Source organism: Patagioenas fasciata, chromosome 3, assembly GCF_037038585.1.
Source record: "Patagioenas fasciata isolate bPatFas1 chromosome 3, bPatFas1.hap1, whole genome shotgun sequence".
NCBI classification, from domain to species: domain Eukaryota; kingdom Metazoa; phylum Chordata; class Aves; order Columbiformes; family Columbidae; genus Patagioenas; species Patagioenas fasciata.
The window spans coordinates 39,551,370-39,576,949 of record NC_092522.1 but is presented as its reverse complement, the minus strand read 5'-3'; the positions used below and the strand labels follow the sequence as shown (position 1 = coordinate 39,576,949).

General features: G+C 37.0%; 1 protein-coding gene across 7 annotated transcripts in view; it reads left to right on the top strand.

The window, feature by feature from the left end:
- The window catches only part of LTBP1 (latent transforming growth factor beta binding protein 1), a 196,513-nt gene that overhangs the window by 72,528 nt on the left and 98,405 nt on the right, over nt 1-25,580 (top strand). For all 7 annotated transcript variants that reach the window (XM_071806163.1, XM_065835819.2, XM_065835820.2 and 4 more), the window contains 2 exons: nt 16,351-16,575; nt 19,819-20,096. In XM_071806163.1, coding sequence (XP_071662264.1) covers nt 16,351-16,575; nt 19,819-20,096 — 503 coding nt within the window. The remainder of the gene's footprint in view (nt 1-16,350; nt 16,576-19,818; nt 20,097-25,580) is intronic.

Genomic DNA, 25,580 nt, shown 5'->3' with positions numbered 1-25,580 from the left:
ACTAAAAGGTAATGATATTTGAGGAAGATTTATCAATACTGTTTGGTGTGAAAGGACATTTACTGTAAATAATATTGGAGGGCAAATTTGATGACATATGAGGGCTTGTGTGCCAGGGAAGGCAGGCTGGAAGACCAACAGTTTGTAAAAGCATTTGTGTAGATTTGTGAGAATTTACAGACTCTGCTGGCGTCAGATGTGCACTGTTCAGTTTTCTACTCATTGTATTTTATTCTTTTTGTTGTTGTTGTACTGGGTTTAATAACAGTTGCTAGAATGGCAACATCTTCTCTGTTTTGAAGTGGTGTTTACTATTAGGTGAATGGTGTCAGCCTGGGTAGATGATGCATAGTGTCTAATCTTTGTAATTTGTGTCCCAGCAAAACACTTCTATGGCTTCAGCAGAGACTTAGCAGATACATGTGTAGTTTCTCAAACAGGGGATTTAAAATAATTGATAAGAAATGTCATGCAGGGATTTTTAATTCCTTTTGGTAATATAACTGAGAATAATTGATAATTTTTTTAATGCTTTGGTTTTCAACTTGTGTTCCCTCAGACATCCTAATTGATGAGGAGCTTATTTCTAGAATAACAGCTTAGCTCAAGAACAGCATGCAATAATTCATAGCCTGTTTTTAGTGGTGTATTCTCTGTGGGTAAGAGTAAAGTGTTACTTTGAGATATCCTTGGTTTTTTGCACTTGAACTTGCCATAGTGTCATTCTTTTCTCAAGCAGCTATAATGTAAGAACCTCGCTGTTCCCCCAGTATTATCAGTGTATTCTTTTCACTGTCTCTGTAGTGGGTACCTTGTAGCCTTATTTGGTAAAAGTTTTGTTTCTACTGCTCCTGCAGTAATTATCGTTTCTGTCTTGTCAAGCTTTATTGTTTTATGCTCTTTTTGCTGCCAGATGATTTTTTTTTTTCTTTTAACAGACACTGGCAGACACTTGAAAATTTCAGAATTTTCAAAAAACTTGTTTGTAAGCTTACTGCAACAGTCATCAGGGAAGTTGGTCAGTCTGTCAGAGTCTGTGTGTCTCGGGAAAAAAAAAGGATCAGGACATTGGAGTTTATTCGCTGCTTTAGCTGGTAATTTGAAATTTAATCTGTATAAATGATGGCCATGCTTGAAATATTTATTCATGCAGCAGCATTGTGACAGCTGTAGCAAAATGAAGGCCAAGTATTTTTCCTCAGACACTGGACTAAGTGACTAAAATAGAAAGAACCACAGATAATGATGGATCTGTTTTATTATTTGTTTACATCCTCTGCCTTATGGAAGATACTAGGAAGTGATGAGGTGATGCAAAACAATTTGGGAGGATCCACCTATCACGAGCATCAATTTAACAGATACTCCTTTATTCCATTCTCCCTTTGTTCTAGAAAGTAAATTTGAGCAGACAGGAGAATGAATTCATTTATAATACTTCTAATCCAGGTAGTGTAGTGTAGGCTTTCCTAATCTGAACCACTAACAGCCTAAAGTTCTGCCCTATCATGTAAATGTACTGTTCTGTAGTCTGAGAAGCACTCAGGATTTTAATGCTTTTTCAATTATGGGCCAGCTATACTCAAATTATAAAGAAAAATTATATCTTAAGGATTTTGTTGTTGGTATCCACATCTGTTCAGAAGGAATGCTTTCCCTCCACCATGACTTTATCAGTACTTGTCCTCAACAAATAGTTCTGGTTTCTACCATACAACTTACAGCATCTGTGATCTGTTTCTTCGTAATCTTAAAACAATTATTCAAATTTGACCTCTTTTCCTCTGATTCTAACAGAGGTCAGGTGCTAATTTAAAGAAAAAATGTTGTTCAGCCAGATGATTTTCATGAGATTGAACTTAGACAAGCCTGTTAGCAACTCATTTCCACTCCCTTGCTATCCTTAAGGACTTCAGACCATCACTGCGACGCAAGAGTCCATCTGCTCTCAAAGCACTAAACAAACTGTGTATTACAGAGAACACAGTTTTTGGATGTGCCGTCATAGGAAAAACCACAAATGGAAGTGGTACAAAATCCACACCTGCAGCCATTCAAAAACACATGGAATATGTTTCCCTCAACATTGAAGCAAAACAGAACACAAAGTTAACATGCATAATGCTTTATTTTGCTGTATATGGTTTTAATTTCTGGGGATTATTTTCTGTACATCTGACCTGAAGTACTGTAAAAGGAGAACTAAGAGTGCATTTATTTGAATGATTACATTGTTGCATATTCAAATAAACACACTACCTTTTACAGCTGTAATTTTGTTATTGCTAAACCAAATGTCTTTGCACATACCTCACTGAAGATCAAGTATATGCCAGTTTTCACTTAAAAAAGAAGAAAGTTGCCTTTGAATTATGTAAGCTCAGAAGAGTCTGACAAATGTCTTTACTGGTTAAAATATGGCATTTATCATGGATAGATTTCTTAGCAAATTGGTTTATATTTAGTATGTCCTTTCGGATGTGACAAATCAGAAAGAAGCAAGCAGCTATCACTGCTCTACTGCTCTCAGTCTTTCCCTGTTCGGCCTCTCTACCCTATATTCTGGTTTTGTTTATTCTGCTCCAGATAATACCCCTGTCTGCACAGTGGAGACTGTATGACTTTCACCTATCCATTCCACCTATAATTAGATCTGAGACTTGAGTATCGCAGTAATTGAGAGGCCTGTTTTGTAGTGTAGAGGCACTGAGATTTCTGGATTTCTTTTTTAACATTAACTTTATCTTCATTATGCATACTTTAAAGTTATTTGAGTTTTCCATGTGTCCATTAAAAATCTGGATTGTTAAAAGGAAACTGAACTTTCAACCAGGGATTTACAGATGTGAATCAAGCTGAAGACCATGGGAATTTTAAACTCTTTTTTCTTTTTTTTTTTTTTTTTTTTTTTTACAAACCCTCTTACATAAAAGTCTTCAGGGATGCAAGTTAATGAATAGAAGAATTGGGTCTTTGCTGCTTGCACAGGAAGGGATTTGAGTTTTAAGAAACCCAGTCACAGAGAGTATTTCTCATCTGTATTTTATTCAGCCAAATACTTTGTTATTTTGTCATGTTGGTTGTATCTTTAGTTTAGTTTCAAGCTGATAAGCCGAGCTATGAAGTCAGATTTTTATATTTTATATTATTCAGATAATTCAAGTTTAGGGGAACTTTCAGCAACTTGTCATGTCGTAATTTAAGAACACAAGTTCTCTGACTTCCCCTGAGAGGGACAGGTTCTGTTCATAAATTGTATAGGACGGTGGTCCTATTGCACATCCCTATCCACAAAAAAATTTTGAGCACACATACCTATATATGTATGTATATATATTTATTAATCATATACGCGTACTACTGTATATATCGTATATACATACATTCTAAAATATACACAAAATGGCTGTAATAAAGAGGAAGTCTACTCTATTTTGACAAAACTTATTTCTTTCCAGCATCCCAGTAGATTGTCTAGCACATTGCTTGGGGTGAGCACACCCTGCTTTGGAGACTGCTGGTACAGGGACCAAAGGAGACCAGCTTCATAACGTAAGCTGTAATATTACCTTTTTGCAGTTAGTATGTGTCCATCATGTCTCACTTACAGTTTGATGATATTAAATTCAGTCTGTTTAATTAGATGCTTTGTAAGTTGGTACTAGAACATCTTTTTTCAATTTTATCGGAAGTTACATAGAATGCCAGTTGTGACAAGGGGTGCAAAGGGATATTTTTGTTCTTGCACGCATTTGGCACGCATGGTCAGGTACCCCACTGGAGCGTGAAGTTTGTCAGTGGTGTTGTATACAGCTCAGGGGAGTTGGGTGCAGGGTTTAATTGCTTGGGACTGGACATCACCAGTCAGAGCACTGACTGTATTTTACGTTTACACAGCTTGTGCAACAATTTATACAGCTATTTTGTGTTGTTAAATGAACCACAATGAGAAGTGTTGAATATATGTGGCTTTTAATGGATTTCCAACTGTGCATTCTCTGCAGAGTAACCTTTATCCTTTCTACTCATTAGCACTAACTCTGTTCCTTTCGTCCTTCAGAACTTCAAGATTTGAGTCTCTTGCTTTTCACAGGTCTCCAATGACCTAATTTATTACTCAAACTCTGAATAATATCCTTCCCAATATTCTCATATTGTGTCATCTCCTCAAGGTCAACTCCCTAGAAAACTTTCCAATTTCTTGTGATGTAGCCAGTGCCAGAAAATCTTAGATAGCTCATGGTTTTCATGATTTTTAACTAGTCCAGGAAGGTCTGGATTACAAGCTATTATTTATATCTTAATAGGTATCCACTTGATAGAATCTTTTCCTACTTTATTCTTATTGTAAATTTTTTTCACACAAAAATAACCACTGTGGTAATGCTACAGTAATCAGAGGGCAGTCTCATGATGTTTGGAAATTATGGAAGTTTTTGTAACTACTACTGTTTTAGTGGCTTTTTGTTTTCTATTCTAAACATAATTTTGCTATTGGAGGGATGTCTATGGTGTGGGATGCAGTGGATAGATGTTTGATCCCTTTGGATCAAAGCTTGGAGGGCTCATCCCACTCACCAAATCTTACTGAGGTGCCTAAGTAGGATCCTAGGAGTCAGTGAAGAGAGACACCTGTGTGGCAGGTTGGCCTGTGGGTGGGCTGAGTGGCCCTCTGGGTGAGCCTCTCTTCACTGACAGACTGGGAAACCTCAGCTAATAGCAGTCCTAACTTAGTTCAAGAAGGCACAAAAGGTTAAATGGGAAGAAGCTGAGCTTAAGTATCTATTATTCAGTTGGCAGAAATGATGAAGATGCTGATGTCCCTGGCCAGTGTCAGCTTTGCTGCTTCTGTGGTCTTTAGAACCTTTGCATAACACAGCTGTGACCAATCACTTAAATGTTTCTTAGGACATTTTGCCACTTCATATGATGTTAACCAAGTAGTTTAATGTCTAAGAGCAGCTCTTTTCTCTGCCCAATACTACTGGGTATTATTACTTTTTTACTTGATGGAAGAGTCCAGCATGTTTTTCGGAAACAGCCTAATAGAAGAATGGTGTCAGAGCAGAGGAACTGTCCAGTGGCTTCACTGGTTTGTAACAGTGCATGAATAATAACAGCTTAGTGTCGTTGTGGTCAAGTCACTTGTTAATTTTGTAGTTCTTAAATTTGGGTAATGCTGCTCAGCTGACAGTAGAAGGGAAGAATACAGCTGGGAAGGATTCTGTAGCAATAAAGATGCTTGTTCATTGTTATCTGTCCTGTTGAATTCCTGTTCTGTTTGTTGAAAACAGATACATCACAGCATTAACTAATACATGTTAGTATTGTGTTTTGCTTGCACAAAGAGGAAAAATAATATCAGCACATTGTACAAGTCCGAAGAAATGCCTGAAGTAGCTTTTCTGTATGTGTTAGTATCATTATCAAAAGTCTGACACCGGCCATTTGTAATGCATTAATTCCTGATAAACAGCAACTAGTGGTGTTTGTTTTTTTTCCTTAATATACTAATTGCAGACCTAACTCTTGTGTTATAATCAATATATTAGGAGCACCTCTAATAAAATCAGAAGATTCACCAAATATGATGAGGGTGGGAGTGAGTCATCTCTTAACATTCTGTCTATCCCCTTGCCTCTAAAAATAGTGTCTGAATAGTCTCAGATACTAGGAATATTAGAAGCAGATTTAGTGAAGAACCAGTGTGAGAATCATGTCCATTATTGAACCAAAATCCTCCTGTCAGTCATTTTTCAACTACCATAGTTTTTACTATACTATTTTTATGTTGAGTCGCAAGAGCTTTAGGCTATTCATGTCTTTTATTTTTCTGATGGCATTTGAATATTCTAATACTGTTTTTCAGCCATCCCATTCTTTCCACACTGTAACAATGTAGTAGTTCCATGGCAACTGTTGGTTAGATGATGCTCATTTCAGTCACCTACACACAGACCTTTAGTTGCATTTGACGTCTCTGAGGATAGCTGGCTTATCACATGAGCTTGGAAGGGTGTAGTACAGGTCCTGTGAGACTCCCATTGCCCTTTGGAGGCACATTGAGGGACAGGTGAAACACCTGGGGGTATATCAGATGTCACTTGATTGACTTTGTGTCTTCAAGTCATCAGCATCCAAATTTTCTTCCTGAAGTGTTGTGAAGTATTGTATTTAAAACTGAGGAAGACATACAAGTAGTGCAGTCAAATTATCTTGTGCATGTTCATTCTGGACTTCTTGCTGATCATTATGTTCTCTTGACAGATGTATATTTCTTTATTATCTATTGCAGCCTTGTCCTTTACGATCTGAACCTGCTTCCCACTTTTCAGTATCAGGATCTCCATAGTTGATAATGTAACCTCTATTAAAGAATGACAGATGCCTCATTATTGATATGCTTTTGTAATGAAAAACAGACAGAGTGGGACAGGCATGTAGTCAGAGACTGCTTATATGTCAGCATCTATGTATGGTGTGCATGTTGATACTTAGATTACAGGCAGTGGAGATTCAGAAATTTGTTCAACTCACTCTATTACAGACCCAGAGAACTAAGACAAAACCTACTTGATTCTGTTTTTCCTTGGATGAGATCTCACAGCTTTCTGTCCCCAGTGAAGACAGCAATCCCTCCCCCCTTTTCATAAGTAAACAGTTCTTTTCTAGTGTACACCTAGTTTGTTACACTTACTGCAACTTATTTACAGTCAGTTCACAGTACCATAAGTGATGCTAATCACTAGACAGCCTTTCAGCAGTTCACAGAAAGCTCAATTAATTGTGAAGATAATGATCATCCCAGAAACTGAGCCTGTACTTAACGTTGACTTAGAGAATGAATTTTTAATGGAAAGCTCGCTGTTGGCAGATACAAAATGTAAAATGCCTGAAGATGTAGGTGATCTGATTTTATGATGCTTTTTTCTACTTGCCTTCCTTGGTAATTTACCATGTAGTGCTGCCTTGAGTAGCATCACAGACATTCCTCCAATTAGGCTTTAAGGTATTACACAATTTGTTAAAGCTTCATGCTGGTAGTGGTACATAGAGGAGGGTTTGAGAAGAACTAGTGAAGTACAGTTTCATTTTAAAAGATATGTCTTCCAAAATTGTGAAAACAGTGAAAACATTAAGGGAATAGCTAGACTGCATTCTAGCAGTGGACTTTCAGTTTTAGTGTTTCCTTTCTGGTTATTTTAAATGTATTATTCTAGATCTGTAATAGAATTTAAAAAATAATAAAAAACAAAACAAAACAAAACAAAAAACAACCAAACAAACAAAAAACCCAAAAAAACCCAACCAACCAAAAAAAAAAAACAACAAATAAATCCCCCCAAAAAACCTACCAACCAAAAAACACCCTCTGTATTTCCTGGTTTTGGAAGTATGTTGTCGACATGTATAGGGCAAAGAAAATGCATATTTGTCTATGAAAAAGTGTAAGACTTTGTAAAATGATATGTCTGAAGCCAGAAAATGGTCACAGCTACAACAGACACACAGTATAATTGTAAGGTATTTCTTCACATATGTAAATGTGCAGCAACTTAAAAATAACTGAATTGATAGATCGTCAAATAGCCATAGGCATGATGACAGCTATTGGGCTTCCTTAGTGCAATGTCTTTTTTTTTTTTTAGTAAGTGAACTATGGCATTTCATGGAGTAGGGAGAGTGACAGAAAGAGAAGGCTGTTTGGGATTTTGTTTTTTTTTCCTCTTGAGAGGAAGAATACTTCTAGAGCAAGAGCGATTCTCCAGGATTCTTGGCAGCATATTTTAAAGTATAAAGTCACATCTGTCCAGATGGCTTTAGTGAATAGTACTACTTGCCCTTCTGCTCACTGATTCTCAACTTTACTGAGTTCAGTCATGAGACTTGATTCAAGCTAAGAACAGTGCTTTGATTGCAATCCTCAAAGCTACCTGCATTTTTCTCTAGATTTTTGTGTATGAATTTTGTTCAGTAAGGATTCTTTTACAAGTTAAAATCAGAAGTAGACTTGATTAGGAGGAAAAAAAATATGGAAAAGCATGAAATGGTTGGAGTTACTTTTGGAAGTGTCCAGACATGATTCAGCAAGGAATAAGGAAGACACCAGCCTGGTTTTGTAATGATGCGTGGGACCCGAGGGATCAATGATGACAAGTGGAAGGGGAGAAAATAGTGATACATTTTATTTAATATAGAAAGTTGGTAAGGACAGCTAAAGAATTTACAGAAAAATATTCCAGGGTAGACATTAAATATTACATGAGACCCACCTCAGTAATGGTATGGGAAAGAACATACGACAGATGCATTTATAAAATTATTAGTCCTGATAGAATAAAAGGAAAAGGATTCAATAACTGTTTGCTTTGTGTGTGGAAACAGTTGGTCCAACTTACATGCCTCATACAGAAACAGCTGTTTTTTTTTTTTTTTTTTTTTCTGGATTGTTAGTAGCTAGAAATACTGGTTTCAAAGTAGATGTAGGTACCGTCTGATATGAAAGCTGTTACATTTAAGATCATGATCTTAATAAAGGGGCTGAAAGAATGAAATGTTATACTTTGTGAGAAGGAGGCAACGTTCTTTTCTCCTCTTCAAAACTGTGGGTCCATGTTGGATGAACAAAATATTTAGATTTCAAAATATTTATCAATTTCACAGTCTAAGACATGTCTAAGTAGCCTTCTGGTGACATTTAGTCCATCTCAGAAAGGGTGCAGGCAAACCATTTTTACAAGTGTCCTTGAAATTGGCAAACAAATGCTGTGTTATACCACCAGCAGGGTATGGAGGCTAAAACTCTTTTTCCCTGTTATTGTTCTGCTTGGATTCCTCACACTGAAATATGAATATTTCATCTGTTCTGTCATAATATGATACAATGAGGGATGCATTTCTAGGAGAGTTTATCCTCTCCCTAAAGCAATCCATTTTTAAAAAGCTCCATGTTCTCATGATGTTTAGAAGTTTAGGATGTTCTTTGCAGGAAGGAAAAATAAATGCATTCAAGGACTCATGTATCTCTGTTAGTAGTTTCTGGATAAAGAAGTTTTATATAAAAGGCATCTGTAAGAAGTACATCTGTATGACGTGTGGACACGGATCTCCTTACACCGGGATTTTTAGAGACAACCTGCTGCTTTCATCATCTTGACAGAGTTGGATGTGGTTGCAGTTGGGTTAGAGCAAAAGCTGTTGTTATTTGAATATGATTCATTCTCTTGCTCAAGAATTCCGTATTAGTTGAGTTCATCACTGGACTCAGGTGTTTCCTTAGATCTTTTAATGTTAACAGTCTTGAAATGTCATGTGCACTCAACCACAAACCAACAAAATGACCCCTGCAATCCAGCTTGGTATTAATATTGTTTTGTGGGAGGTGGAGATATTAATAGTGGTTATATATAATTCCCAAGAAATGCCATCATTCTGCATTTATCCCTAGTGTTGTAGGGGTGTTTTTGAAAAATAATGTTAACAGTGCTAATGTAATAAAATAATTTTACCTACAGAAAACAACACTTATATGTAGAAAAGATTGGTTGTATTTAAGAAATGTTAAATTTGTTTGAGGATTCTTCTTTGTGGATTTTGTTTCGTGTCCCCCCACCACCACCCCCCCAATCAAACCAAACAAACAAACCCCCACAAAAACCAAGATAAAACCCCCCACAACATGTATGATCCAGACAGAAATAACACTTGTTTATTTTGGCAATAATTTGATTTCCTTGTCTGGATAAACAGCAGTACTTATCCCATTTCCAAGTGGGGGTGCATTAGTTTGTTAAAGATCCCTTGGCAATAACACTTTAAAAATATCAGACAAATCCTAATGACGTCAGTAACCATGTTAATTCGCAATAGCTGAGGAGCCAGTTTAGTAGCTGCATGTTTTTTTCTTATCGTGCCATTAGGTTCCTGTTTGAAAATTTTCCCTGCGGTGTTGCAGATCTTATTTCTTTCCAGAGGAAACATCTGAAGTGCCTTCAGTATCACATTCAGACATAATATCTATTAATATATTACAACATTCAGAGTAAAAACTTGTTTGATAAGAATCTTGTTATAATAATTACATGTCATAAGCACTGTGAAGGTGACTGTAAGAGACCACATTTGATATAGTTCCTCTGTATTGCTTAATGTCAGAAATCTGCCATAATGGAGCATGCCACCTTGAATGGCATGAAGTAGGTTTTTTTCCACTTCTGAACATTTTTAATAGTTTCATTTATTTTTCACTGTATATATGTGAATCTTGATGCGACCACTGAAGTGACTACTGTGTTTTTTCATGAGATTAAGACATGGGAGTCCATTTGCAAAGGAATGTGCATAACAGCTTTCAATATATTGTGTTGCTGAAAGTTGTAACTACAGAAGCACAGAATAAGGAGAAACAAAATCCTGGGAGTATATAAACAAACTAGATTTTGGTATTCCTACTCATAAATTGTATTCATCAAGTTGGATAAAAACAGCCTCCACTAATAAGGAAATGTACTTTGAAGTCAAGATGTTCTTTGAAGTATGTTCCTTACCTATACTGTTCTACTGTCTGTCATTCTAATTAATTTGCAATTATTTGTTGTAAAACAATTGCAGGTTTAAATTCATGCCATTTGGGGGGAATCTATATTTGTGCAAGATAACTTAAAACTACTTAAACTAGTAATAAAGCAAATGAAACTGTTTACTAGAGAGATTTCTGTATGACAGCTCTCATTTTATTTTTTACTTTGTATTTTTTTAGTGTACCCAACTGAGAAAGTATACACTGCAGTTCTACCCACCTTTCGTGCACTGATTTTCCAACAACACTCTCACTTTTACAAACTATTTCAAAATATAGTTGCATGTTACTATGCATAGTACAGGGTGTTAGTCTACCTGAGTTCTTGCTTTATGCTTAAGCCGTTGTTTATATACAAGATTACATTCAACAAAGGAAGCCAGAGGATATCCTCAAAACATTTTTCCCTGTTTCTTGAGTAGTAGAGATTTCATTGAAAAGTGCTGTGATGGGGAGGCTCACCCCGCACACCATACTGCCATTTGTCACAGGCCCTGCCTACTCTTGCCAGTAGCAGAGAGGAGCCATTGCTGCAGGATTGCGTTTATCTCCAGCCAAATCTGGTGCTGTCCTCACTGTCTGGATCAGTGAACAGTAGTGGTACAGAATAAGGGGTTTGTGGATGGTAACCACGTCCTTCACATGAGCTGGGCATCATTTTCTTGGTGCCAGTGGTGAGCAGAAAAGAGCATTTTTTTATCTGCTGCTGGAGGTCTTGCCATCAGATTTACTTTTAAAAATTGTGGTCGGTTGTTGCAATAGAACATTTCTCCTAAAAGCTGTCAAAATACAAACATTAGGATAGATTCAGAGCTAAACGTAGAGGTGTTATACTATTAAATCAAGGGCACTTGAAGCTTCTTTGCTCTATCTGCTTCCCAAAGCACAAGTTTTTAATATCAAGATTATCTTAATCTTACTTTAAAACAAATAAATTGGTCACTTAACTTGCAATTTGTTTACATAAAAAGTCTGAATTTTGACCAGGAATCTGAAGAGAAAACCATTTAAGATGAAGTAGTTAGAAACACCGAGAATGACGTGTAGGATTTATAAAAATAATAGAGGAATAGGGAAGAGTCTAAACTGAAGAATAGCATCATTACTGTAACTCATGCCTCTGTGCCTTTTGTAAGTTACTGTTAGAGTTTTTGCAATTAAAAGTAGAAATAAGTTTGGAGCAATTGTGCAGATCTGTGTATAGCACTTCTAGGTCTCAACTTTTGCCTAAAATGTATGATGTTAAAAGACGCTCTATTCCAGGGGTGTTGGATGTGGCTGTGTTTCCCCTCAGTTAACATTCACCTCTTCTTCTTAGAGAAGAATTGTGTTTGTTAGAACTACCTGCTGGTCCCTGTGCGTTCTGCATGCTTAGTAACAGCATGGAGGAAAGATGACCAAACAACTGTGTGGCATGCAGTAATGCTGGATAACTCTGTAGTACTCAGAGACAAAATTAGTGTGCTGATTCATGATTCATCCAGTGGGAATACTGTAATCTAACAAGCAGTTTAAGGTTTTCCTTGGAGAGCTAGGTGATATAATTGAAAAGTGTTTACAATTGAATAGTTGGTAGTGTGTAAGCAGAAAAGGCAAAGAGTAATGAGGGAAAGGGAGAAAAGAAACTCACATGTTTCCTGAGGTGTAAAAGAAAAGGAATTTTGAGAGTTAAATGAGGAACATCTCAAAACCAATCTTCATTTTCTTCAACACTAGTTACAGGAAGGGAATTTCCATCCTAAGGGCTTGTTTGGGTAAGCGTGGGCTGTTTTTTAAGGATTATGAGGATTTAGGTGCTTGGAATTTGTTTTGTTACATGTTATTTTGATTAAATTAAAACATTCGGACTTGATTAAATTAGTTTATGTGGAGCTGTTCGAGGTTGTTTGAGTACCTTGAAAACAAAATAGATGATGTAATTACATGGACAAACTGTATAGCAGTGGTTTCGTAGCTTCTTTGTTGGTGATTTCATGCCCTTTTCTTGTGTTTCCAACCCATAGCTATGAAAGCTTTATCAGGATTCATGCTGCAAATGTTGTCCTTTTTCTATGCATCCAGACTTTCAGAGACTCCCTGTGGGGATGTCTTGATGTACCTTCTCTGCTTGGCTCACTTGGAACAGTCATACGCACCAAGCTGTGCCAGGCTGGGGGTAATTAAGGCCTTTGGTTGCCAGAGAAATCAAAGCTTGTTATTACCAATTAATTGCCCAAGACAACTTTAAATGTTTGTGGTTCCTTAAACTTGTCTCTATATTTCTAAAGGATGGGTGTTGATTTATATTAAGAAATCATTACATTTGTTCAGTCTTATGTTGGCTGATCCTTAAGAGACAGTTAAGAGACTTGGTTTACGGCAGATCTGAGTGAAGAATTTGTTGCCTTTCTTAGGTCCATTAATACTTTATTTTGTTTGTAAGATAGCCATGTGTGAATTGAAATTTCTTGTTTTGTGTATCTAGCTCCCCATTTTTATCAGCTCTGAGCAGCTAGACAGTTTCACGTTGTAATGGATATTTTTATTTCCCTTTTTTATTTTCTTTTTTCAGAAGCAATGGCAACAGCCCAGTGAGAATCAAACTCCAGTTTGCTGTTTGTCTGAATGCCAGTTGTGAACATACATGCAAACCCAGCATCTTCTAATGGTCTCAGTGCGTGGGTCTGTTTTTTGTCAGGAATGTCCCCTATGCCTCTGGCAGTGTTCAGCCATTCTGTTTAAGTTCTTTAACCTCAATGACAAAACAAAACAAACCAAACCAAAAATCTTCCATCAAAAGTTGAGCTGTTCAAACATACCCTGGCTTTATATCCTGTTCCTATCTTAAGTGATCCTTTCCCCAGGGCTCTTCGGTCTTTGTTAACCTAAGATTCTCAGAGCCTTGGTGAGGAAAAGTAGCGTTTCCTTCCTCTGCCTTTTTGGATGCCATAAACCTAAACCCCCTTCAGCTCATTTTTCTCAAATGGTCTGTGTGCAATTCCAGCTCTGATGAAGTTGTGTGCCTGTGATTTCCAGCATCAGTATTATAATCAAATGTAGCCCTTTCTCCTGGCCATAAACTGCTTTAGGAAACATCACAATTAGTGTGTGTCTGTGTGTATTATACCTATTATCAAGTATTACCAGGTATTTTATTTCACTGTGTTTCATCTTTTTTTGTTGTTTTTAATTTCTGGTAATATTTACCATTTGAAATCACTAAATTTTCGCTGTAGACTGGCGATCACATCCTGTTTTCTTTTTTACATGGCTGAGTGTAACTTAAAATTGCCTATTTCGGAATTTTTTTTTTTTTTGTTACAGAATTTTATATCCTCTGAATAGGTTTAATGTATTCTTATTTAACGTTCCTTCCTCATACACTAGGACAGACCTTTAAGAGATGTAAATCAATATATCTATATATAAATCAGTTGCCTGAGCGATTCATACCACATGATAGCATGAGCAGCTTAGAATTTTTTATTTTGTGTCATGAATGAACTCTTTTCCATTGGTATCTTACTTCCTAGTATTTTTATCACAAACTTTTGTTTGCTTGAAAGCCAAGCTTTTCATATGCCCATTCATTACCCAGTGGGCTGCTGCAGGAGAGGAGAGCCTGAAAAGCACTGTGTAATGCAGAAATACCTGGTGACATGGCCTTCCAGACCCTGACTGCTTTATGGGAACAGGGGCTCAGAAGGAATTAATGTATTTTGGTGGAAATACTGAGTATATTGATATTGTTTAAAAGCTGGATTTTGCATGTTGCCCTGTCACCTTGAGCGTGGAGGGGACAGGAAGAAAATCTGCGAGATAGGCTTCTTCTACTCAAGGAATTGATCAGTGAGACTTTCTGTTGCCTTTGTTTCACTGTACTTCTTTCAAACACCAAACTGCTGTCCCCATAATGCTACTTTACACTAATTCATTGTGCGATGTTACTTTTGCAGGAAAACCACCATAGCTTTCAACCTTGCTCAGGCAGATCTTTACAAGTACATAAATTCTTTGTATGTTGTCACCATTACAGTAAATCTGTTCACTTGTGGCTGCTCAGGGAGAAATGGTACCAGAGAGACAGAGGTAACTGTCATGCTTTAGTTACTGCTGGGGTCAAAAATCCTTCATTTTGCCCTGAAAAAACACCCATTCTGTAAAGGCATCTTTTAGGCACTCAGATGTAGTTTCAACAGCATTGGTACCCAAAAAGTGACGCCTGCACTGGCGTGGATAGCCTTCTGAAGCCAAGTAGACCTTTTAGCACAGCGCTACAGCTTGAACTACTTTCAGTCAGTTTATATTAAATGAAAATATGCGATAAGATGAGATAAATATTAAATATACATTTGCAGAACAGAGTGGAAAACCAGTTCTGGCTGTTTACATTTGTGCGTGGACCTATCTGGTGATCATGCATTGCCATTCCAGACCCTGTCAATGCAACACGAGGGTGCACTGTGATGGGCCGGCTGAATTGCACCATTTCTTGAGCATTTATTCTGGGCCAAGTGAATTACTCAGCTGGGTTGGAACTCCTTGTGCTACTGAAAGTCCCACTGTGTCTTCTTGGGACACAGAAGACAGAAGTTCCTTTCCAATACTAATGTTTTATGGTATTATTAATAATACACTAGGCTGCAGTTGTCCAGAGACTACACCACTTGGAATAATAAGCACTAGGTTCCTGGTAACCTTGCATTATCTACAGTTTTTCATTTTTATTGTAATTCAATATAAACCAAGCAATATCAATTCGGCAAAATGCCATAATTACTGTGAAGTCTAGATTTATATTTATTTATTTTTACAGTCAGAATCTTATCCTAAAGCTGAAAAATGGATTCTGTATGCTATTTCTCAAAAAAATTTTGATTTCTGAAAAAAAAAGCCTTTGTCTTAAATAAAAGCTTACAGTATTTTTCCTATTGTTTTTACATGTTAGTTCATTAAAACATTGACAACTCAGACAGACCATGGTTGATTGTAAAGTCTCACATCCTATTTTTAGAAAGTGCTGAACCACGCCTATTACTGTTTGTATCTTTGAGTTAAGAAATATTTTGCATTTAATGTTGACATTTTTCATATTTCATCTGATAACTTACATTGCTGTATATATGGAAGTACTAGCTGGCACAGAAGTAATTACATTTGTCTTTATATTCAAGCTAAAATGTTTTAATACTTTGGCATTTGTCTCTGAAATCATTTGAGTAGAATTTCTCTATATTTTTATGATCTTCATGAGTGGGTGGCTTATTTTATCTGAGAGATAAACGTTAAGCAAAAGTCCAGATACTCAGTAAGACATGGTTTTCCAGAGAACATCTAAGGCTTATGGTAAAAATGGAAAATTTATCCCCAGTGCTGTCTACTCTCCAGTGAGGTTTTTCTCCGGTCTTCCAGGAAAGTGTAGGTGGTCCAGGATTTTTAGAAATGGGAGGCTGACTAAGTACTGAAGTGCGAATAAGATGTGCAGCTAGGCACCATATTAATTTAGCGTCTTGCTTAATAGAATGATGAAATACAATAGCTGGTATTTCTGAGGGAAGAATGTGCTTGCTGTGTTAGTCATGGGGGAAAGATGCAAACCAGGAGGGGAAGAGAAGTGGTTCTACCGCAAGGCACTCAAAAGTGCCTGTCAGATGGACAGTCATTCCTCAGGTGCTGGAAGAACAAAAGGCCCCAGTCCTATTCCTTTCCTCTACAACTTGTGTGTGATGTGTGGTCAGATAATACCAAAGCCAGAGTCATTAACAAAGTCTTTCTTTCTGTTTTCATTTCAGTTATTTGCCACCTTCCATGCATGAATGGAGGCCAGTGCAGTTCTAGAGATAAATGCCAGTGCCCTCCTAATTACACTGGTAAACTTTGCCAGATCCCTGTGCAGACTGCCAATACTCCAAAATTACACCATCAGCCACAACAGGTGAACAAGGCTGTAGGATCACAGATTATCCACTCTACTCATACTTTACCACTGACGATGTCTGGACAGCAAGGTGTAAAAGGTAACTTTTTTCTTGATAGATATTTTTTCATTTGGAGTTGATTTTATTAATTTTTGGTATCCAACCTATAACAATAGTGATCTGTCTACACAGTTTGAATCTTGACACCACAACTTGAATCATGAACTTACCAGAATGAATGGAAAGTATTTTGCTCAGTGACTGAAATTACAAGAAATAACAGTGCTATTAAAAAGAGTTTATAAATAAATTTACCTCAGTTTATAGGGGAATTTAATGCAGATTGCAGAGGCAAAGGGTAATGCAAGGGGCTTCTTCCAGAAGTGTAGACATGTTGAAAAAGAAGATGATTGTGGCTGAACAGAGTCTGTAAATTGCAGTGCACCCAGATAGAAAGTTGCAGGTGATTGTTACGAGTGAAAGGAAGAGACAATGCTTTTCAACATAACAGAATGTATATCTAATGTAAAACTAAAGCCACAATCCCTGTTTATCTTTCTTATATCATTTTGTAGAGTCCTATAAGTTAATTTCATGGTGAAGATAAGTCATAAAATGATTCAGATGAATAGAACATTCTTTCCAGGTCATATAACAATGTGAAGAAGGCAGAGGATCAGGAACAAGAAAAGCTGTGATGTTAATAAAATTTTGCCCAAAGAAAGTTCAGACAACTCCAGGTTGTGCATTTTGTTTGTTTTAGTTGCCAGGTTTTGTTGTTGTTGTTGTTGTGTTTTGTCCTTGTTGAAGGAAATGCTACAATTACATCTCCAAAATTGCTACCTCTGAATAAAAACAATCTGGGGGAAAGATGTGAGAATGCTCAGTTGTTGGCAACTAGTGTCTGAATAACTTAGCTAAAAGGATACAAACTATTTATGTTTGTGATAAATATAATCTGATGTAGTAATTCTGTTTTCAGACAGGGACACAGCTGTGAAGGAAGTGCTGACAGTATCCTTCTGGAAACACAATATTTTATTAATGCTTTTAAGTATCAGCCCCATCTTTTCAATGGATTTGTTCCGTTGTGACTTCTACACAGTCCGTTGGGAAATAGTTTCTAGTGGCATGTTGGAGTATCAGTCCCTAAAGCTCCCCAGAACTTTTCTGAATCTAAAAGAGGAAGGGGGTGGGGGAGGAGTGAGCAAATAAGAGAAGTTAATTAACTAAATGTTTAGCAGAGCAGAAATTTATTTCTGTCACTATGTAATTCTAGATCAAATTATTTTAGATAATATGGTGGAACGAAAACATTTTTTTTAAAGAGATTGTTGTTTTTCAGATTTAGAGTTGCTGTCTTAAAACACACAGTAGGTTTCTCACTGTTAAAGAGTCTGATGTCTTGAATATTTTTTTCCCCGACCATCAAGTCCTCGTCAGAACCATCAGCAGTCACAAAGCCTTTTCTTCTCTTTGCACACCCAAATGAGGATGTTGGATTGTGGAGAGATGAGTGTTAAATTTATCTCAAGGAAAAAAGAAACAGTTCATCCTGAAATGGCTGGCAGAAATAAAAAATTAATCAGCACATCTAGGCAGTGATCCAAGAGCTGGAGAGGATTGCACTGGTAATAGTACATGAGAGGAACCAACCTAAATTTGATCTTTTTGGCATCTGAACAACTCTAGGTGCACTGATAAATTAAAGCAGAGCAATTCAGTGATTTCTTTTGAGGGCTAATATATTCTTTAGATTTATCAGCTGGAGAATCCCTCTTCATGCATAAAAATATGTGATAGTAAGTTGGGGTGAATGTTTTTATTTTCACAGCCAAACTGTGCTGTCTTGTCTTTCTCTGCAAAACCAGTCTAATAGCCTAAGAAGGGTCTTACTGGTGGTTCTTTTAACACTGATCTTTTCCATGTGGGTTTACCTGTGGAAGAGCTCATGTAGCATAAATTTTGCTTGAAGGTGGTTTTCTGCTGCACGCAAGATCTGAAGAGCCATTACGGCCATGCAGCCATATTTTGCTGACTTTCTACTACCTTATTCCTGATGTTTCTGTCTGGAATATGTTGAAGATTTTCATAAATGCAACTATGCAGGGCAGAATAAAAATAAGTTTGGGATTTTTTTAAGGAATTCTTATGTGAAACCAGTTAATACTAAAATTATGCCTAGAAAAATGAAAATAATGTGAAAAACGTAAAGTAATTTCTACAAAATAATAGAATTTCAAAGCAGCTGAAAGAAATGAAATTTGCTTCCTGAGAAATGGAGCGGTGAGGTTGAAATTTGTAAATAAGGACTGACAAGGCCTAATCAAGTTCCAAAGAACAGCCTGGCCTCCTGGAGGCAAGGAGACAATTTGTAAGACTCAACAATCCAGTACGCATTATAAAGAAAATATGTCAAATGATACTTATTTGGAAGGGTGTTACATCTAATGGATTGGCTGACCTCGAGGAGTTTGTGCAGTAGTTGCTGATGAGGGACACCAAGCCAGCCACAGTAAATGCTAACTTTGTTATACAACTTACAAACTGTAAAAGTTTTCACACACCTCTTCTCCCTGTCCCTTCCCTCCCTCCCCATGATAATTTGAATTACATCTTTAAAGGGCATCTTGTATTTCACTGAAAAGAGACTTGAGGCTCATAAACAGTTCCATGCACATTATGTTGGCTGGAGGGTCTCAATCTATAGACCCAGACTTAAAAACTACAACTGTATCTAAAAACGGAAGTATCTGAAAAACATTTCCTCCCTCTTTATCTGCCAAATCCTGAATTCAAAGTTCAGAGAAGGGAGTGGTGGTTTTAGATGGTTGAGATGCTGGCAACAGTTGCAGGGGCAATCTCGGGACTTGGCAGGTATATAAAGGTGAGGGGATGAAATCTGAAGCTTTTTCTGTGTTCCAGAGAAAGATGATGGATCTGAAAAAGAAAATAAAGCTTACTGTGTATCCAAAAATAACCCAGTGGAGTCTGAGTTCTGGAACTTTGAATGGGATTCTTATTACACAGTATGACCACAAGTATTCATGTTACACCAACCAATGTGGACATCCATGTTTATGTAGCAGTCTTTACAATCCTATAATGTCATTCTTTCCTGTGTGAAGAGTATTAATTTTCTTGTTAATGAGACTCTATGCGTTCTTTCAGGCTTCCCTCTAACCCTTGAATTTAGGCTTCATTTATATTTCAGTCACTTCAAGGCACTCTGTAAAACTTCCAGCGAACGAAAAATACATGCCGTAGAGGAGCCTAAGATAGCTTTTTAAACTTTTTTTTTTTAACAATTTTCTTATGTGTTTTTTCCTTCAATTGTTTTAGTGAAGTTCCCTCCTAACATAGTGAATATCCATGTGAAACATCCCCCTGAAGCCTCAGTTCAGATCCATCAAGTTTCAAGAATTGACAGCACATCAACAGGACAAAAAGCAAAAGTACCTCAGCCAGGACATCCACAGGTGTCTTACCAAGGTCTTCCATATCAGAAGACTCAGAAAGGACATACTACTTACACAAATCAACAACCCATTCCTCATATGTTTCCTGTTTCAGTTAAAACTCAGCTTGGGCGCTGCTTCCAGGAGACTATTGGGACCCAGGTAAGGAATGTTTGCTAAGGCTTTTGAGACAGGTAGCTTTAAAACAATATTATAAAAGAATAAAAAAAAATTTCCCCAGTTGCTGGAGAAGAACACATTTGACATTGTTTTCCAAAAGAAAAGCTCCTTCAAGCTAATGTCTTTATTTTATGCAGGCTTGAATTCCTGACATTCTGATTTTGGTTATTCTAGCCATAACTTCTCCATTTATAAGCTATGTCTCAAAGTAAAAACACATTACTCTAAATCCTAGTTTCATCTCCTAGTTGAACAACTAAGGTTACACCATCTTCCACAGCTTGTACTGTCCTTTGCTTTAAGTCTTTTCGCGTATGCATCTCAACAGCCGGTGTTTTGCAAGGAGTTGCAGTTTTCATATTTTTTACTGTATTGTAGGCTAGTGTTTTGAATCTGTTGAAATGTTACTATTGCATGGGTAGCGAAATTATGAAAGCCAGTTGAATGTTTGATAGAGCATTAAAACCTTAGTTCAGTTTAAAAGAATATGATCATACCAGATTTTTACATATGACTATTCAAAATTGGGTATCTTCTTTCAGCACTCTAATAGGTTACACGGCATTATTGTTTTTGCATACTTGTATATTTATGTAAATATACAGAGAGAAGAAAAAAAGCATATGTGCACACACTGTAAAAAAATTAGGAAGAGCCTGTTATTTATTGCTTATCACCTTGCCAAAATGTACAATTTCAGGCCGAGTATTTTTATGTTCAATGCATGCCTCAGGCTGAATTTTTTGAGAGGTTTTGGAAAAATCACTCCCTTCTTTTGAGGAATGATGTTAGAGAAGTAATATGCTGTTTTTCCTTGGGTTAAAAAAAAAAATTACTGTTTCATTGAAGATTTGCATCATCTGTATGCTTTGAAGTGGAAACTTAAATTTATCATAAAGTTCACTCTGATTTTGATCCTTCCAGTAACATGCACCCAAATTTAGGCAGTTTTCAAGCATATCTATGTTTTGGTTTTTTTTCAAATATATTCCACAGATATTTGTTGACAGCAAAATTCTCCAAAGATTTCATCTGCAGAGAGCATGGTCTGCTCTCCCCTCAAAGGGTCAACACCCATCATCCCTGAAATGGCAGACTGGAGCAAAATGTCCTTTACAAATGCTTCTTCTAGCTGTCAGTGAATGCTGTGATCCTCAGTGTTAGAACTGACAGCAAGAGAACTTTCTCACCTTCTTGTGGCTCCCAATCAGCGAGCTTCGGGGAGGATCAGTGGTGAGGGATAGATAAGGAGCAGAAGCAAGATGGAATGAGAAGCAGAGTGAGGTTAACGTAGGTGGCAGATCCCAAGGTAATGATTTCAGTTACCTTCTGGAACCTCAAACTGAAATCACGGTTCCTTAGTCTCGGTTGCTCCCTGCCAGCTCCGAAGAACTCACTTTTTCCTGTAAAATATTTTTCTCTCCACCTTTCAGTGACTGGCTTGTGCGGAGTATTGTAACATTCCTACGAGTGTATTTCAGAAGTCATTGCTGTGAAGTTAAAGGTCCCCAAGCTGATGCTAGGCTATCATGTTGAGGGTGTTTTAAAAGAATAAATGCTGAAAAATGCTATGGAAGAAGTAAATTTAAATTTCATTATGCCCCAAAAATGTTTCTAGAAGACTAGAGTTAAGTTTACATAAGGAACACTGAAGCGTTCACTAGCGTTCACTAATTGTTGAATGCTTGATTTGTGATTACAGTCTTAATTTATACTGATGAGCTCTTTGTGCTTGTTGTTTTCAGAAATAGTAAAATCTTAAATTTGTTCATTGGCAAATAATGAAGCACATGTTCAAATGAAAGTGTATGGATTTTACATGACAAAATGAAATACTATTTGCTCTCACATATAGGGGAAGACAAAATTCCTTTCTCAACCTTAGACTTGGCAGTGGGTGCTGGATCTTTTATCTTTTACCTGTTATGCGGGATAAATTTCCTGTCTGTTCTTTCTGCTGTGTGCAGGAGTGAGGTGTTTTGAATGACATATCCAAAACTTCTAGTGTGCTATGCGTGACCCTCACATTACAGTGGTTTAAAGCTTACCAGAAGATAGTAACATGCTCCTTTTAAAGGGGGAGAAAAAGGGAAATATGCTTGCATTGCCCTCATGCCTGACCTGAAGTCCTACTAAATGCTCACTCTCCAAATTTTATAACATTTTTTCTGGTATTCTCCTGGAAAAATGTGTCTTTGCAGTGCTCTCAAGAAAGGGTAGTGCCTCCTAGTTTAGAATACTGCATGTTCTCAGTTTTTACGAATTTCATTGATCTTTTCACTGTCAGTCTTGGAGAAGAGCATAGTAAGGATTTCAGAGGACTTTTGTTATTGAATTTAGTGGTTTAATTTAGAATTGGAGTTGTAAGGCGTTATTATGTAGAACATTAATTGAAGACCTTGCCATAAATACAGATTTAAGTGACTCATTCACCTTTCAAATTTGAACCTGAAATGTTAAATATATTTTTTTGTGTGGTCAGGCAATGTACGTTATTTATTTGTATGTTAAATATAACTTGAGGTGGGAAAGACACGTAATTTTTTTGTTTACTCTTAAATAGTTCTATTCTAAAATAATTTGGTTTTCTGTTTCTTTGATATTTGCTTTACTAAATAGGAGAGTTCTCTTTATTTGTACAGATGAGCTTCTAAACTGAGCTTTCCATATTAGCGATGCGTTGCAAGTCCTTCCTTGAGTTTATGTTGGATAATTTTGGTATACTTACTTCTTTCAACAATCATTAGTCTTTATATATTTCTTTTTGCAGGGAAAATTGAATGTTTGGCTTCAAAAATGTTTTATTAAATATCCTAGGATCAGAGGTGACTTTACTGTCTATAGAGCGGATTGATGGAAGGATATGTGTGTGGCCTCTTGTAGGCAAATCAACCAAGTTAATAAAGACTTTGCTGAACTTGCTTTCAGTCCAGGATAACAGCACAGGATAAAAACAGTGTCAAAGTCTCTGCTGTGGTTTTGTGTGTGTGTGTAACCTCTAGCATTCTGTGTTTCTCTCCCTCTCTTTTTTTCTCAGTCTTCTTCCTTGAATTTCAGCTGGTCTTTCAATTACAAATCCTCTGATTTTAATGTGGTTTTTTTTTTCACAACCTTCTGTGGAACATTTTTCATCCCCCAACGCATTCTTCATCACCCCACCTTAGTTAAATTCCTTTAATGTGTCTCATGCAAAAGCAGTAGTCCTGCAGAAACAGTAGGATATTTTCTATACTCAAATCCCAGGACAGCCAGGGCGTATTTTCTACAGTGTGTTTCCAACAGAGTGCATGCTGTTAAAGTTAGAAACTGAAGCCACCCTGAACCTAAGCTTGGAGGGCATTATGGTACAGATAGTTAAAGAATCTGGTCACATTCTCAGGCCTCCCATCACTCCTAATTAACACCACAGAAATTCTTCTAGACCCCCTATTTGCTTAGTGGTCTGTAGTATCATAAGTGACTATAAACAAAGGCAGCAAGCATGAGAGGAGAGCAGTAAAAGACATGTGAAAAGATGTCAGGCTACAAGCTCAGAAGGACAGGGAGAGAGAGAGTCTAGATGAATGAAGTTTCTTAATGAGAATAGGTAAAGAAAGACCTGTGTTTTCATAAATACACATACATATTTATGTATGCATTGCTCAATTGTGACTGTTTTCTGAAGTGTCCTCAGCATTGGTAAATGAAGTGGAAAGAGCAACTATAAAAGTAGTGTTAGTATTTCAATTTTAAAAAATATAGAAAGCAAATAGTGTTCTGGATGGTTCTCTTTTCTGCTCAAGTCAGTTCCCTTTTCCTGGCTGCCTCTCATTTCTCTGAGTGGAACACTTAGCAATTATTTCTCCTCTGGGAGATGTTAGCAATGATTGCTCCAGGATAGCTTACCATGTTACATGATAGCTTGCTATGATCTCTCACATACAAAAGTTGTGGTTCATCAAATGCTTTCCTTGTGCCAAAAAGATTTTTGCAGGGTGTATCATAAACTAGCAGTTAGGCTGCAGGCCAGAAACTTATTTTTGTCATAAAAATACAGGAAACAAACCTTTACCTAAACTTCCACCTTGTTGTATAGAAGATGATGTTGAGAAAATAGAGGCTTAAAGTTGGGAAATAGATAAGTGGAATTTTTGTCATACTGCTTCTGCTGTAAGGAGGAGAACGGCAGATTTGTGGAAAGCGCCGTGTGTTACAGTGGCTTCAAAAGCTGGAGACTGGACGTGGTGTCCTGCAAGGTCTTTTACAGCCATGTGCTCGTGTGTTTCTGAGATCCAAGGAGTCTGTTATCTTAGATACTGATGCTCTCAGTCGTATTTAAAAAGCAAGCAAATAAGCAAGATTGGTTTTCTTCTTTAATTCCTCCTCTTCAGCTGCTTTTCATTTTAATTCTAATAAAAACGACTTTTTTATGACACAGAATATCTTATTACCCAAAATACTTCTACAGTGTCAGTGGTGCACCTAGTAAAGATTGTGTCAGTCATCTCAAGTCCTGTTAATTTTGAATATGATTACTTTGCTTTTAAATCAAGAAAAGAAAGTAGGTGCTTACTATCTGTCAGAAGTTGGATAAAGAGAATTAAGCACTGCTTCTTTGTCTCTCTTTTAAGATCACTTTGAAATGTCTACTAAATATATTCATGTGCTTTCCTATGGTTACTGCATTTCAGTATTTTGGCTAAAAAAGCCTTTTTCTCAAAATTTGGTCTCTTTTTTGCTTAGCTGTAAAGGAGGAGGCATTTTTTGCAAAAGCAGCAAGAAATTGGAGAAGCTAGTATTTCCAGATTTGCCTGAAGTGGTCCCTTTCTGACTAGATTCACGAGTAATGCTGTTGTCTTCAGCAGATACTTTTCAGTATCATTTTTACCGAAGGAGACTTCTGGTGATCTTGGCATCTATAGTTTAAAAACAAAATTTTAAAAAAAGACTTGCTCTTCTAAAGAGAGGCAGATATTGAAGTTGCTTACCTGGCTGAAGGCAACATAGCCAAAATGTCCACAAGAGAAGCCGGCTGAGAAGTCACGTCTGCCCATGCTTGTTCGTTCCTCCTGGCTGTCCTTTAGCTGTGCTGGTGTAGCTGCTGAGAAGAGCTGGACTGCTCTCTGAAATGATCACTGAAAGAACTTCAGAAATATTGTCTTCTGATCCCCCTATTTTTGTTGGGGTGTTTGAAATTCAGGTCAGTTCTGCGTTGCAGTGTTTGGGGAATATGTTCCACTCCTTGCTTGTCAGTTTGCTGATTGATACTTTGTGCTTCCTTTGCAAAGTACTTCTAGAGGTGTTGCAGAAAAGTTCAGTGCTTGTTACAGCTCTGTTGAGAAGGATGCCAGAAATAGAGTTGTTCTGGTATTGTGAAGTGAAATTTGTTGTATTATAATAAAACTTCTGAAAATCATATTAAAAAAAATACCCCCTATAGCAGACAATTGAAACATATTTTGATAGAAGGCTTCAAAATAAATTAAG